The sequence below is a fragment of the Girardinichthys multiradiatus genome, chromosome 21 (genome assembly GCF_021462225.1).
Source record: "Girardinichthys multiradiatus isolate DD_20200921_A chromosome 21, DD_fGirMul_XY1, whole genome shotgun sequence".
In the NCBI taxonomy this organism is placed as follows: Eukaryota; Metazoa; Chordata; class Actinopteri; order Cyprinodontiformes; family Goodeidae; genus Girardinichthys; species Girardinichthys multiradiatus.
The window spans coordinates 4025416-4041303 of NC_061813.1; the positions used below are offsets into that span (position 1 = coordinate 4025416).

A 15888-nucleotide genomic window follows, 5' to 3' on the forward strand; every position below is an offset into this window, starting at 1 on the left:
TTGGTTTAGAACCAACTCTTACCAGTAAAACCCAAAGGATTATTAATGTTTTCTGTATCATTGTAATTTTGGCCAGAGATTTTTAGATTTCTCAGAAGGATTCATAGATTTTTAGATTTCTTAGAAGGATTGTAGTATCATTTGATTTGTTTTTCTGTGTTTGTATCTGTGTTTATTTTCTTTGTGATTGTATTGTAATTGTATGTACAGCGCTTTGAGTGTCTCGTTACTGAAAAGCGCAATATTAATAAACTTACCTTACCTTAAAATTTATAACAAAATAAGTTATTAATTGCCTTATGCCGATACCTGCTCACTGTTTATTTATGAAAAGATTGTCTTACATTAAGCTGCAGATATGCATTTGAAATCATATTTTATCTAACTACATAAACTTGCTTTAACTCATGCCCTCTTGTAAAGTGTCCAGGTGGTTTTTAATGAGACTTAGTCCTGTGTAAATAGGCTGAATTAAGCAGATTAAACAGCATAAAACTGTGATCAGAAAGGGAGTATGTCTGATTAAAGACTGTACTGAATAACTGGATAGAACATGTATTCAGGTGCTCCTGTCTCCATGGGTTCTTTCAGACAGACTCCACAAAAAGTTGCAGAGGAGTTTTCCTATATGGGAAAAAACACCACAAGAATATTTCCTTTTTTAATCTTAATTACCTCTGCCAAGATTGAAAACATGAGAGAGGAGTTTTAAGTTCGCCATGTTCTAGAAGGTATGACAGTTCTGCAACAGCATCAGCTTCTGCTACTGGGAAACAGATGTTGCATTTAACTGTCTTCGGATCTGGGAATGTTCTGGTTGCAAATTGAAAAACCTGTAGTACAGGGGTTGGACAATGAAACTGAAACACCTGTCATTTTAGTGTGGGAGGTTTCATGGCTAAATTGGACCAGCCTGGTAGCCAGTCTTCATTGATTGCACATTGCACCAGTAAGAGCAGAGTGTGAAGGTTCAATTAGCAGGGTAAGAGCACAGTTTCGCTCAAAATATTGAAATGCACACAACGTTATGGGTGACATACCAGAGTTCAAGAGGACAAATTGTTGGTGCACGTCTTGCTGGCGCATCTGTGACCAAGACAGCAAGTCTTTGTGATGTATCAAGAGCCACGGTATCCAGGGTAATGTCAGCATACCACCAAGAAGGACGAACCACATCCAACAGGATTAACTGTGGACGCAAGAGGAAGATGTCTGAAAGGGATGTTCGGGTGCTAACCCGGATTGTATCCAAAAAACATAAAACCACGGCTGCCCAAATCACGGCAGAATTAAATGTGCACCTCAACTCTCCTGTTTCCACCAGAACTGTCTGTCGGGAGCTCCACAGGGTCAATATACACGGCCGGGCTACTATAGCCAAACCTTTGGTCACTCATGCCAATGCCAAACGTCGGTTTCAATGGTGCAAATCGCAGGCTGTGGACAATGTGAAACATGTATTGTTCTCTGATGAGTCCACCTTTACTGTTTTCCCCACATCTGGGAGAGTTACGGTGTGGAGAAGCCCCAAAGAAGCGTACCACACAGACTGTTGCATGCCCAGAGTGAAGCATGGGGGTGGATCAGTGATGGTTTGGGCTGCCATATCATGGCATTCCCTTGGCCCAATACTTGTGCTAGATGGGCACGTCACTGCCAAGGACTACCGAACCATTCTTGAGGACCATGTGCATCCAATGGTACAAACTCTTTACCCTGAAGGCGGTGCTGTGTATCAGGATGACAATGCACCAATACACACAGCAAGACTGGTGAAAGATTGGATTGATGAACATGAATGTGAAGTTGAACATCTCCCATGGCCTGCACAGTCACCAGATCTAAATATTATTGAGCCACTTTGGGGTGTTTTGGAGGAGCGAGTCAGGAAACGTTTTCCTCCACCAGTATCACGTAGTGACCTGGCCACTATCCTGCAAGAAGAATGGCTTAAAATCCCTCTGACCACTGTGCAGGACTTGTATATGTCATTCCCAAGACGGACTGACGCTGTATTGGCCGCAAAAGGAGGCCCTACACCATACTAATAAATTACTGTGGTCTAAAACCAGGTGTTTCAGTTTCATTGTCCAACCCCTGTATTTACCACTGGTAGCAATACAGGACAACAGCTATGTATTTGTCTCTATTTAATGCATTAGAGCACTAAAGGACATTTAATATAACACTGAAGATGTTTATGTGGCTATGCTGTGATGTTCTACCACATTATGCTTATGTAGCAAATATGAGGAACCTACTATCTTGGCAAGGACAAAATCTGGGTGAGGTGGTATGGGGGAACTCAGTGTCATCAGATGCGGTTCCCAGTGTTGGCTCTGACAGGACATCAGCTGTGTAGCAGGAGTTCAGCTCAGTCAGAGAGACAGACAGGTCACACACTGTAGCATTGGAGCGGATGCAGTAATGGTTCCTCTGTCTGTTTCCTCCAGCCCTACAACAGCAAGAAACACATAAATATACAAAGTATAGGACAGATCTGACACACACACATTCTTGTCTTACTATATGTTGTCAGAATTTCCCCCCTCCACTTCACACACACACACACACACACACACAGGTAAACTAAACACATTACATCTTCTGATTGGACATCTTTAAACTCCTATATTCCTGCATAACAATGCCTCAAACTCCAAAACATTTATTCAACTAAAATATTTTCCGATCCTTTTAGTTACCGAGGTATGCAAGGCAGACTACTGTTTGAGCCTGAAACTATGTGATGAAACAAACACCCCCAAATAGAACTAAAACACATCTATTCTGTCCAGAACATCCAAGAAATAAAGGATAAAACATATAATTTATTGGGTTTTGTATGATGGGACCCTTTTTGGTTTTGTAGGTCGGGCCCCCTACACGAGGTCACCAGCACAACATGCTTTATTTGCCCAATTTGGATCTTTGCTTCCTGAAGAATATGCTTAACCCTATCAGCAGTAGTTTCAATATGAGTAGTCTTATTATTATCAGTAGTAGTATCAGTAATGGTATCAGTCTTAGTAGTAGTCTCTGTATCAGTATTAGAAGCAATATCTGTAGTAGTATCAATCTCAATAGTAGCATCAGTAGTAGGATCAGTATCAGTAGTAGTTTTAGTAGAAGTATCAATATCAGTAGTAGTATCAGTATCAGTAGTAATCAGGGCTAGACCAATAATCGGGCATCCCGTGTTCCGTGGGTCAGAATACTTTTGAACTGATAAATTTATTTTTTTTGTAGGTTAACTAACTGGTGCATTAGTGTCTTATTTTTTTATTTTATTTTGTTGGATTGGCTCAATCACATCTCTTACCCGCTCCTAGTTCACCTTGGTTTCGTCACATCAGTACAGATGGTATGTCCTTGCCAATTCTTTTCTTGAGCACAGCAGGTCACGCCAAAAGCATGCTGTGTTTGGGGGGCATGGCTGGTCACTTCAGTTACTCGCTCACAACCCCAGTTTGCAACAGCCCCCCCCCCACTTGATGTATTGGTGTTTATCTCACTGGTTTCTGTAAATACACGCTGCTTCAACTTGCCTCCATCAATGCAAATCAACAATTCTGATTCTTTTATTAATCAATGACAAGTTTAGCACTACTTCAATAAATGATGGTGGAATAGTAGTGGGAAAGGTTACTATTGTTACCATAATTAAACCTGACTAATTATATAAATCCGTTGAGATAAAAAAGAAAACATCGTATCAGCATGCTTCTTTTATTGATTATCACAGCAGTATGTGAAAGTTAAACTCAAAGTTTCAGATACTGCTGGGATAACCAGCAGTAATATAGTTATCATAATCATTACAGTTATCATTATAGTTATTATAGAGTTATATAAATGTAAGAAGAGTTATATAACTTTTTACATTTTTGTAAAACTGTTCCTCTTCATACTAATGTACATACACACATTTATGAGGATCTGAAGAGATCATATCTGCCTGTGCCAAATTATAGTGGTTCGGGTGATAGTATCATGAATTGCTTAGATAGTCGAATTAGAACAAGACCAGATGATGAAACAGACTCAGCACACAGGATAAGACAGTAAATGAGGTTTATTTCTACTGTAGACTTTGTTTAAGGAATCTTGAGTTGGAGTTGTCCAGACGCCAGAGGAGGAGGAGGTAAACCCAGGAATCCAAGGAGAGAGAGAGAGAGAACTGGTGATGAGAATATTTACAGTGCAGTCCTTAGGAGGGAGTATTACCAGATGTTGGCAGGCAGGTAGGCAGATAGGCAGGTCGACAGGCAGACAGGCAGGCAGACGGATAGGCAGACAGACAGGAGTCCACATAACTGAGGTTATGTTCCAGCAAAGGTCTGTATCAGCAGCTACCTTAAGAAGCCCATGAGCTCATTAGAAGAATGCATTGCAGTTGCAGACAATGAGCTGCCAGAACCAACCAGAAGGGGAGGAGCAGAGATCCTACAGATAGGGGCTTATCCTGTCTCAGTCGTTGTGTCCTTGGGCAAGACACTTCACCCACCTTGCCTGCTGATGAAGATTTGGGAGTGCTAATTGTATGGCAGCAGCCCCACTGTCAGTCTGGCCCAGGACAGCTGTGGCTACAATTTAGCCTACCACTGTCAGTATCTGAATGTGTGCATGAATAGGTGAATGACTAATTGTAGTGCTATACAGGTCCTTCTCAAAATATTAGCATATTGTGATAAAGTTCATTATTTTCCATAATGTCATGATGAAAATTTAACATTCATATATTTTAGATTTATTGCACACTAACTGAAATATTTCAGGTCTTTTATTGTCTTAATACGGATGATTTTGGCATACATGAAAACCCTAAATTCCTATCTCACAAAATTAGCATATCATTAAAAGGGTCTCTAAACGAACTATGAACCTAATCATCTGAATCAACGAATTAACTCTAAACACCTGCAAAAGATTCCTGAGGCCTTTAAAACTCCCAGCCTGGTTCATCACTCAAAACCCCAATCATGGGTAAGACTGCCGACCTGACTGTTGTCCAGAAGGCCACTATTGACACCCTCAAGCAAGAGGGTAAGACACAGAAAGAAATTTCTGAACGAATAGGCTGTTCCCAGAGTGCTGTATCAAGGCACCTCAGTGGGAAGTCTGTGGGAAGTAAAAAGTGTGGCAGAAAACGCTGCACAATGAGAAGAGGTGACCGGACCCTGAGGAAGATTGTGGAGAAGGGCCGATTCCAGACCTTGGGGGACCTGAGGAAGCAGTGGACTGAGTCTGGAGTAGAAACATCCAGAGCCACCGTGCACAGGCGTGTGCAGGAAATGGGCTACAGGTGCCGCATTCCCCAGGTCAAGCCACTTTTGAACCAGAAACAGCGGCAGAAGCGCCTGACCTGGGCTACAGAGAAGCAGCACTGGACTGTTGCTCAGTGGTCCAAAGTACTTTTTTCGGATGAAAGCAAATTCTGCATGTCATTCGGAAATCAAGGTGCCAGAGTCTGGAGGAAGACTGGGGAGAAGGAAATGCCAAAATGCCAGAAGTCCAGTGTCAAGTACCCACAATCAGTGATGGTCTGGGGTGATGGTCAGCTGCTGGTGTTGGTCCACTGTGTTTTATCAAGGGCAGGGTCAATGCAGCTAGCTTTCAGGAGATTTTGGAGCACTTCATGCTTCCATCTGCTGAAAAGCTTTATGGAGATGAAGATTTCATTTTTCAGCACGACCTGGCACCTGCTCACAGTGTCAAAACCACTGGTAAATGGTTTACTGACCATGGTATCACTGTGCTCAATTGGCCTGCCAACTCTCCTGACCTGAACCCCATAGAGAATCTGTGGGATATTGTGAAGAGAACGTTGAGAGACTCAAGACCCAACACTCTGGATGAGCTAAAGGCCGCTATCGAAGCATCCTGGGCCTCAGTAGTGCCACAGTAGTGACTTGAGTAGTAGACCTCAGTAGTGCCACGGGCTGATTGCCTCCATGCCACGCCGCATTGAAGCAGTCATTTCTGCAAAAGGATTCCCGACCAAGTATTGAGTGCATAACTGTACATGATTATTTGAAGGTTGACATTTTTTGTATTAAAAACACTTTTCTTTTATTGGTCGGATGAAATATGCTAATTTTGTGAGATAGGAATTTTGGGTTTTCATGAGCTGTATGACAAAATCATCCGTATTAAGACAAGAAAAGACCTGAAATATTTCAGTTAGTGAATCTAAAATATATGAATGTTAAATTTTCATCATTACATTATGGAAAATAATGAACTTTATCACAATATGCTAATATTTTGAGAAGGACCTGTACAAGTGCAGGCCATTTACCATAAGTAACAGTTGTAGAAGTATGTTGTCTCTCGTCCTAAATACACTAAAACAGGAGTGCCCAAAGAACACCACATAGCTGTGGAACCTTCTGTTTTCTGTTAATTTTTATTTCACATTCACGTTATGGAGCATATTTGTATGGGGATCATTTATTTAGTTAACTCCACCATCAGAGTACACAATGCATGATGAAAGTGCAGACCCATTCTGATACTTACACAGAAAACTCCACAGTGTATGAGTAATCAGTTGATGGGTTGGGCTCCCAGCTCAGGAGAGTTTTGAAGTTGGTGGAGGTCCAAGTGACATTATGAGCACGGGGATATGAGCCTGCAGATCCTGTTAGTTTCACAGTTTTTACATGTAAAAAGTCAGACATTTCAATAAAGAATAGGCAAACATGGTTTTGTTGTGTACAACTGAAGCACATCAATAAACTACAAATCAGCCAATTAGCTCACAGCCACAGCCATCTATTCTCTCCTTATGCAGGCACATTTGTTGTAAAAGGAATACAGGTTTTCCTGGAGATGGGACTGAATGTTAAACTTTAAATATTATTAGTTTTTTTTTTTTTTTACATCAAACAACGTTATTAATGCGATCAACCTTAGCAAAGGTCCTAGCTTAAAACACATGTATGAAGTAAGGCATACTTTGCTAAATGATGATCTAAATATTTCTCGGTATATTCTTCATTCAGCAATTTAAATAAGCCTTTAAAGTGCATAAACTGATAATATGCGGAAACCTTTACTGTGGAAATCCAGATTGAGCAAATCGGCCTACGAGTGGAACAGTAGCGAAAGACAGATCTGGTCTGTTATAGTGGCTAAATTTTTCATTCAATCTAATCAAACCTAAGAATCTACTTTTTCTTTCGGATTTATATGCTGTCACTCTGCACACACAGAACAAAGATAACCCGAGAACAGAGATCTGAAAAATCTTTCAGACTGAACTCACCGGAGCCGCGGTACGTGGAGAGGAGGACCATGAAAATAGTTGGCAGCTTCATTCTGTCAGGTAAGCTTCATGGAAGTAAAACTCCAGTCCAGCTTGTCAATCTGTCATCCAATGATTCCGCCCGTCTGGTTCCATCTGACTGAGTTCAGTTCAACATAAAAGCAGCGTTTTTATCGCTAAAACAGCGCGGAGCTGGACCAAATAAGGGCCGTCCGTCTATTACGTTTTTATAGAGGACCAATCCTGCCATAATAAAGAATATCTACAGAAATAAATAAAGAAATGACTATAAAATAATTACTGTGCCAAAAAGCAGCTAGAAATATACATTTCTGTGCCATTAAATGCAACCAAATATATATATATATATATATATATATATATATATATATATATATATATATATATATATATATAGATAGATAGATAGATATTTTTTTTTTTTGAGGAAGTCACGTTTACGGACCTGCTTTCAAAATAAAAGCATGACTGAATGCTGGACTGTTTTCAGAATCTAACCAGGAAACATATTTTGAGAACTTCAACATTAAATTAGCTTCTTCAAACATTTACAATGATACTTCCTGAATTATATTCAGAGCTTGGTAAATATGAACAATATTAATCACCATATTAATAATAAGTAAACTGTCATCCACGAATAATTTATGTCCTGATTAATAGTTCAGATTCTATAAAGTTTATATGTTTTATTTATATTTAGGCCCGAGCAAGAAAACTGCAAGGGCCTGTCGTATAGCAAGAAAACTGCAAGGGCCTATTGTAATTGCAAGCATTCTTATTATTGTTCCGGGGACTTTTGGGGGGGCAATTTGGGGGCTTTGCCATGGACGAAAACGCGTATAATTTTACCCAAAATTGTCCCCCGCGTGAAATTTTTGTTCTTTAATGTCGCGGTCACTGGGCGTGGCCAAACCCAAACGTGAGATAGGCCGAACCGTAAGTCGTACAGATCTGAAATTTGGCACACACATAGAGCTCCTCAAACCAAGAAAAAAAGTATCTTGGGGGTATGCCCTAAAATGCACAGGAAGTCGGCCATTTTGGGTCAAAGGCCAATTTTTGGCCATTTGTCACTTTTACTCACCTCGAACTTTAACAAACTCCTCCTAGGGATTTTGAACTATCGGCTTCATATTTGGTCAATATGCAATTACGGCATGGGGGATTAAAAGTTATCAAAATCTTGAGTTTTCGGCCATGTTTAGGGTGCGAACTTGGCGTTCGCGCTCAAAGTGAAAAATTGCAATAACTTTCCCAAAAAAATTCCAAATCACACCAAAGTTGGCATGAAGGAGGACATTTGGGTTCCCGACAATCCTATGGGGTCATATGCTGACATCATCAAAGCCACGCCCCCTCAGAACCGGAAGTCACTTTTTTCACATGGAAAGGTGCCTCTCTGACCCTCTTGACCCAATCAACTTGAAAGTGTGTCCGAACACAGATAACTAGTGGGTCTAACTTCGTTTGAAGCACAGTAACTTTTCATAAAAGGGCGTGGCCGTGGCGGCGCCGTGAAGTCAGACGTCACGCCATGGCCATACGTTTGGTTCTAGTTTCCACATAGATCATCTGATCTGCACCAAATTCAATGTGATTGATCCTTGTCCAGTCCCCAACAGAGATCTGATGACATATTTGGTGGGCGTGGCCTAATTCGTACACAGCGCGCCCTAGATAATTTCAAAAAATCAGCCCCAAGCCATGCTATGACCGAGGATTCTGAAATTTAGTACACATATGTAACGTGGCCGGACCTACAAAAAAGTATCTTGGAGCATTGGTCCAAACCCCACAGGAAGTCGCCCATCTTGGATTGAAGTTGCCAGTTTGACCCTGTTGTGGCCGTTTCTAACCCGCATATCTGAGCGAAGTCCTCCTACAGCTTTTGACTTAGAGACTTGAAAATCACTCAGTATACTCTTAAGGGATTGGGGATCAAAAGCTATCAAAAGCTTTTTGATACATGAAAGCGTGTGGGCGTGGCCACGCCTCAAAATATGACTTCTCGCAAAAAAACACTAAATGGATATAGCTCCTACAAGGAAAGTCACAGACACATGAAACCTTTTGGGATTGATCTGCCTCTAGGCCTGGACAATTTTCACTGGTCATATGCTGACATCATCGAAGCCCCGCCCCCTGAGAACAGCAAGTGTCCCATTTTCCTTTAGAGAGTCAATTTTTGATTTTCTTCACATAATTAATGTGAAACTGTCCCAAGTAACAGATAACATGATGGTCTTAGACAGTCGCCAGTACTGACTGCTTTAGCTGGAGAGTGTGGCCATGATGGCGTGGCGAATTCTGATGTCACGCCACTGCCATACGTTTGCCTCTAAATTACACATGCATGGTCCGATTCACTCCAAACTGATAATTCTTGATCTTTGGCAGCCCATAAACAGCTCTATTACATTACATTGGAATTTGGATCAAGAGCCCCCTAGGTCACTTCAAGTGCTCTATCTCCCTCATATATCCTCGGATCAATTTGAAATGTAGTATACATGATCGTGATTTAATGATGGACATTTTGACACAGTCAATTGATGATGTTGTTTTAGCCCCGCCCACAAACAAACAAGCGACTGCAGCGTCCTTCTGGAAGGTCCGATTTACTCAAAATTTGGAATGCTTTTTGCCAGACCGAAACTCTGCATGACCGAAGATCATATGACATGTTGCTCAAAGTGCCACCTACTGGCGACGTGTTGAAGTGATGCGGTGTCATCGTATGTGGCGTGTATGAGGTGATGCCAGGCTCCTGCGGTCGCTCAACAGCCCGAGTTGTGCTGAGGGGTGCGAGGGCCTTCAAAGCTGCTTGCAGGTTTCTAGTTCATGTTTTATTTGTAAACTAAAGCCTCATAAAGATGTTTATTTATAAAATTATTCAAAGATTACAGCCCTGGCCCCCTGGGAAAGTAAAGGCCAAAATAGGGCTTGCATCAATCAGAGTAGGCCTACATGTAGAGAAAGTCAGTGGAAAAACAAAAAATCTATATACTATACTTCAATGTACAACTGAAACTCATGTTTGCAAATCTGAGTACCCTACAGGTATTACACCTCTGAATAAAATATTGCAGGTATGCTGAGAAATATGGCTTCAGATTCTGACAGCAGATATGTACATTTTTTGTGTCATAGTTGGTTACCTCCTAACCTTAACATGAATTGGTCTCTGGCAAACAGCTTTCTTTTAAGCCAATGATTATAGTGTAAATATAGGTTATATTAGAATATTCCAGAGGTGTCATTTTGAATTTCAGTTTATATAAATGTCATTGTGTTGTATTTATATTTCATATGGGATTTCTAAATTAAAGCCTAATAATCAGCATGTTTTTAATAAAACTTTTATTACAGGATGATTTTTGTCCCAGTTAAGAGTAAACAATTCACACGTTACTCGTATTACTCATATATGTTGCAGAATTTCACAATAAAATCCCTTAAAGAGGATATTAACTATGAGTCACCAAGTTAATCAATTTATTCATCCTTTTTCTATACCAGCTTGTTCCATACAGGGTCACGGGTGCTGGTGCCTATCTCCAGAGGTCTACAGGTGAAAAGCTGGGTACAACCCTGTACAGGTTGCCAGTCCATCGCAGGGCAACCACTATATTAATAATATTATTTAAAGAAAATTGTCCAGTATCACAGGGTAATTTCTGTACAGATTAAAAGTTTAACATCCCATAGATGCCAGTCAATAAGATTCATCCACATCTGATGTGGAATTTAATTAAAAAATAAAAACCCCAATCATGGCAAATCTATGTATGCCTATATAATTTCAGAATTAAAGCAACACTAATATGGCAATATCTCCTAATATTTTACTGTATTCATAACACCATTAAAATAAAATTGGAGCTTTGTAGAATGAAACTACATCATCTCTAAATGTCACGTCTTTCATATCTGATGTGGAAATTCAAAGTTACACCTCTGGATTTTATATGTATACCTAAATATTATTCAGGAAGCATCATTGTAAATGTTTAAAGATGCTAATTTAACGTTGATGTTCTTAAAATACGTTTCCTCTGGTTATATTGTGAGATCATCATTGAGTCATGCTTTTATTTTGAAAGCGGGTCCGTAAACGTTACTTCCTCTCAGTACTTCAGCAAATTGAAGTATTTTCTTAGTTAGTCAACAGATAACAGTAAACTATCCCAACTAACAGCGCTATCTACCACCATATCCACAACACTCCTGACAACATGAGAGAAGTTAGCCGTTTCTGCTAGCTCCTTTTCAGAACCAGGCAGCCATAATGAGACTCAGCTGCTACTTCCTAGAGCAGAGGTCACGGACCAGACCCATGTGCCTTCCAACCCAGACCCAACCTGATTTTAAACATTTATATATTACTGCATGTTGTCCGACCTTGTCTAAGTTCACTTGCTCATATCATGTTAATATGGTATAGCCCTGTGAAACATCTGGCCCCAGGCTGCACATGATGCAAGTCAGCTGTGTCAATCAGGACTACTGCTGCTACCCTAACCGCAAAGCATTTTCTCATCTACTATACTGCCAGGTGCCACGTCTGACTTTTGAACAGGCGCAATGGACAGCATGTAGGTCAGTGACATTCTGGCCCACACTCCAAGCCTGCTGGTGGCAGTAATGCACCACATCGTTGTACGCCAACTGCCAGAAAACGACAAAGAAGAAGCAATGTGGGTTCTTCAACATGGCTAAGTTACTGGGAGCTCACACTTGCTGACAGTACAATGACTTGGTGGTGCACAGATTAGTGAGTAAAAGAAGATGGCTTCATCAAAAATACATAAAGTGGACTTTGAAAATCACACATTTAAAGATGAATGAACAGAAACGTACGGTCTCTTACAGCACAACAGTGAGCATACAAGTGTTCAATGTAAGTACAGTGGATTTTGGGAAAACACAAAAAGCCTTTCACTGACTGGAAAATTATCAAAAAGTGCATGGAAGCTGTGGAAGAAACACTTTAAGAAGGAAAAGAATGATATAGTTATGCTGCTATAGGCTTAGGCTGCTGGAGGACATAACGACCACTTTCACCCTCTTCGCTACATTCTCACACTACTCTCCAATTTTGCATTGTTTGCTGTTATTTCAGCTTTTAACCTTGTTCTCTCTTTTCTCTTCCTAGAAGCTACACCTGGCCTGGATCTGTATCTGCCTGTGACACCTTTCTGGAGAGGGGAATCGTCCGAGCTTCTGCTGGCAACAACTTAATGCTCACCCTCTACCGATGATCCACATAGCCCTGTCTTTTAGTGTTTAACCCTTTCTCTCTCCTAGACATAGAAATTGACTGAGCTTTTACTGTAACTAACTCTATGTGCTCTCTTTCAGACTCCAACCTTGAAAACTGGCTCAGAGTTTATCTGTTCTTTCTTTCTAGGTGAAACGACTAAAGGAGCTACATCCATTAACATTTGCTTTTCCTTCCCATAGAAAGTACTTCTGGATCAGTGCTTCTGTGTTCTTTTTGTGTCTCTGCTCTGTTCTCTCAAACCCCCAGTCGGTCGTGGCAGATGGCCGCTCACACTGAGCCTGGTTCTGCTGGAGGTTTCTTCCTGTTGAAAGGGAGTTTTTCCTCTCCGCTGTCGCTACATGCATGCTCAGTATGAGGGATTGCTGCAAAGTCAACGCCAGTGACTGTCCACTGTCTCTACATGCTCATCCGGGAGGAGGGAATGCTGCAAGTCACTGACTGGATGCAATCTGCTGGGTTTCCTTAGATAGAAAAACTTTGTATCCAATTTGAATAAAAAGCTAACTCCGACTGCACTGTTCAATTGTTAGGATTAATTGGAATGTACGTACCTGACTGTTGTGAAGTGCCTTGAGACAACATGTGTTGTGAATTGGCGCTATATAAATAAAACTGAATTGAATTGAATTGACAACAACTTAAGGAAAAGGTTAAGCAAATTGCCATGCCAGCCACAAGCACAACAAGGAGAGCAGAATTATACCAAGTTGCACTAACCGAGCTCAACTGTACCATTCAAAGTGTGTTTAATATTGGTACTTAAACTGGATTGCTCTTTTCTGTTCAGCATATGATTTCATGGGCATTTGAATAATTGATCAGTAGTTAATAAAAAACCTCTAATGTTAATTAAATGTTAAATAAATCTGAAATAAATTATTTTTGTATCTTGATTTAAAATGTTTGGACCCCAAAGTGTTTGGATGAGGGAGGAAGTGGAGCTCCTCCTATTTAAATTGGTGATCCCTGTCCTAGATGCTTGACCTCAGCCAACATGAGAGAAGTTGAGGTGGTGACGCTGTTCCAATCAGTCCCGCCCCTTTGTATATACATTAACAGCTGCACGTAGAGATGGAATAGACAACACAACAATAAAGAAATGTAAAAAAGAAAGAAATAAATGGGCTCAGGGAAATCTGTTGAGTAAAAAACTACAACAGGGATATATTAGTATATAAGAAGGTAAAATGTATCATTGCTTAAGAAATAAAAGGACAGTAATTAGAAAAATAACATGTTTTTGAGGGAAAAAAACATGTTTTAAATATATTTGGGTGGTAATAAATATGAAAAAATAAGAGTGTAGGAAAAATAAAACAGCTAGAATTTCACTTGTAATAAATAAAGGAAAAATATAGTGTTCAAGAAAAGATATGTAATATGAAAATTGGTGGTTGAAATAATACTGTGCTGTTGATGTCATCCATTCTATTGTACACTGCTGCCTGATGGAATACACAGAGCTTTCATGGAAAATGAATGCTCTCCTTGTATCACCATCATTGTTATTATTATTGTTGTTGTTGGTAGCAGTAATATTTTTCACAGTACATCAGCGCCAAAAAAAGAAGGAATGCACATAATTAGTTACACATGCAGACCAGTAACAGGAATGGTAACGATTCAATTTGTAAGGAGATGACATGACCAGAAGAGGAACTTGACTGGCCTAGGGGTGAAATCAGGAGTGCAGACGTGTTTATCAGAACATTCAAACAGCCTGTCAGAACTGGGAATGACGAGAACCATACACAGAGGAGGCCTGGTAGACAGTATGACCTGAAGGATGGAGCTACAGCCTAACATGGGGGACATACAGATGTCCCAGGTTTCAGAAGGAACAGTTAAGTGAGAAAACCACACATATATCATCTTGTAGTGATAACGTAATGAGTATGCTCCACATGCCAGCTGCTTACAAATTAAGTTATTTTCCCACCAATCTCTAGTCTGCATGTGAATCAAACCATGTCCAAATCAGAGTATCAGTCAGGTTATTATTGTTATTACATACAGGAGACCTCTTAAGAACAGATTTGGATTCAGAAAGAGCTGAATGTCCTTCACTGATAAGAAGTTCAGATTTTTAACTCACAGTTTTGTTCTGTGAGTAGGCTACCAGTGATCACCATATGAACCATACGGTAGCAGGACAGACTCATTCTGGTTGCCACTCCTTACAGCAGATGGTTTGGAACAAGTGACCCTGACATTTTCTTACAAATCCAGCTTGAACCTCGGTTGAAAAAATAAGTTCTTCCACATAACGCATGAGTACATATTAACTGGGTTTTAATCAGCCTCCTCACAATTTATGGTTCTTGTCATGAATGACAAGAGAAAACTGTGGCCTACTTAATGTAGAATATGTGGAGGTATTTGCCATATTTCAGGTGATAGTTTTACCTAAAATCAACAACATGCTACTTTTCACAGTAAGATTAAATTGACTCAAATGATGTGCAGCTAATGGGCACTTTACCAGTCATTCATAAAGTAAATGTTTAAAATTTGGAGTATGCGGTTCATGCTTTTATCAACAATCTGTTGGGTTACTGTACTGTACTACACTGTAATGAATGCTATTAATAGCCACATGTCCCTGACACACCTCACTTTGTCCTAAATGCAGTTGCTTTTTAGGATTAATTTTAAAATCATACTTGCTGTTTTCATGTTCTTGGATGGCTTTTCTTTACATTATCTCCTAGGGTTGTACAGTATACCCCATCTAGGGCACTAAGGTCGGCTGATCAGTTTGTACTTGTTTTTCCTAAAACCCATAGGTGGCCAAGCTTTCTCAGTGCTGCCACCCAAACTGTGGATGAGCTGCTCACTTATGTCAAACAGGCTCCCACAGTGACAACTTTTAAATCTCATCTTAAAACTACCCTTTACTCCTTAATAGCATGAGATTTTTATGGTGTCTGTTTGTCTTTTACCTTTTTATTTTTCTTATATTTTTTGATTCATGTGGACTTCCTGTTTGAGCGTTTAGTATAACACTGTACTCTAAATGTGTGGTTATGTATATAACTAGCTTGTACAGCACCATGGCAAATTCACATTTTAAATATAAATAAAATGAATGAGATTAAATTGGAAAGTTGTCCTGTTATTCTGCATTTCTGACTGCACTGTTCAATGATTAGGATTAATTGGACTGTATGTATCTGACTTTTGTGAAGTGCCTTGAGACGACATGTGTTGTGAATTGGCGCTATATAAATAAACTGAATTGAATTGAATTTAATTTCTGTCATTTGTCTTTTTATTTTCAGTTCATTTTGAGGTGGAAGGTAACATCTGA

General features: G+C 40.0%; 1 protein-coding gene across 1 annotated transcript in view; it reads right to left on the reverse strand.

Moving 5' to 3' along the window:
• The window catches only part of LOC124858110 (tissue factor-like), a 32295-nt gene extending 24807 nt beyond the window's left edge, over nt 1-7488 (reverse strand). Inside the window, exons 1-3 of the mRNA XM_047349918.1 lie at nt 7271-7488; nt 6523-6643; nt 2262-2455 (exon numbers count right to left, since the gene is read on the reverse strand). Coding sequence (XP_047205874.1) covers nt 2262-2455; nt 6523-6643; nt 7271-7322 — 367 coding nt within the window. The 5' untranslated portion in view covers nt 7323-7488. The remainder of the gene's footprint in view (nt 1-2261; nt 2456-6522; nt 6644-7270) is intronic.
• Between the last annotated feature and the right edge of the window lie 8400 nt (nt 7489-15888).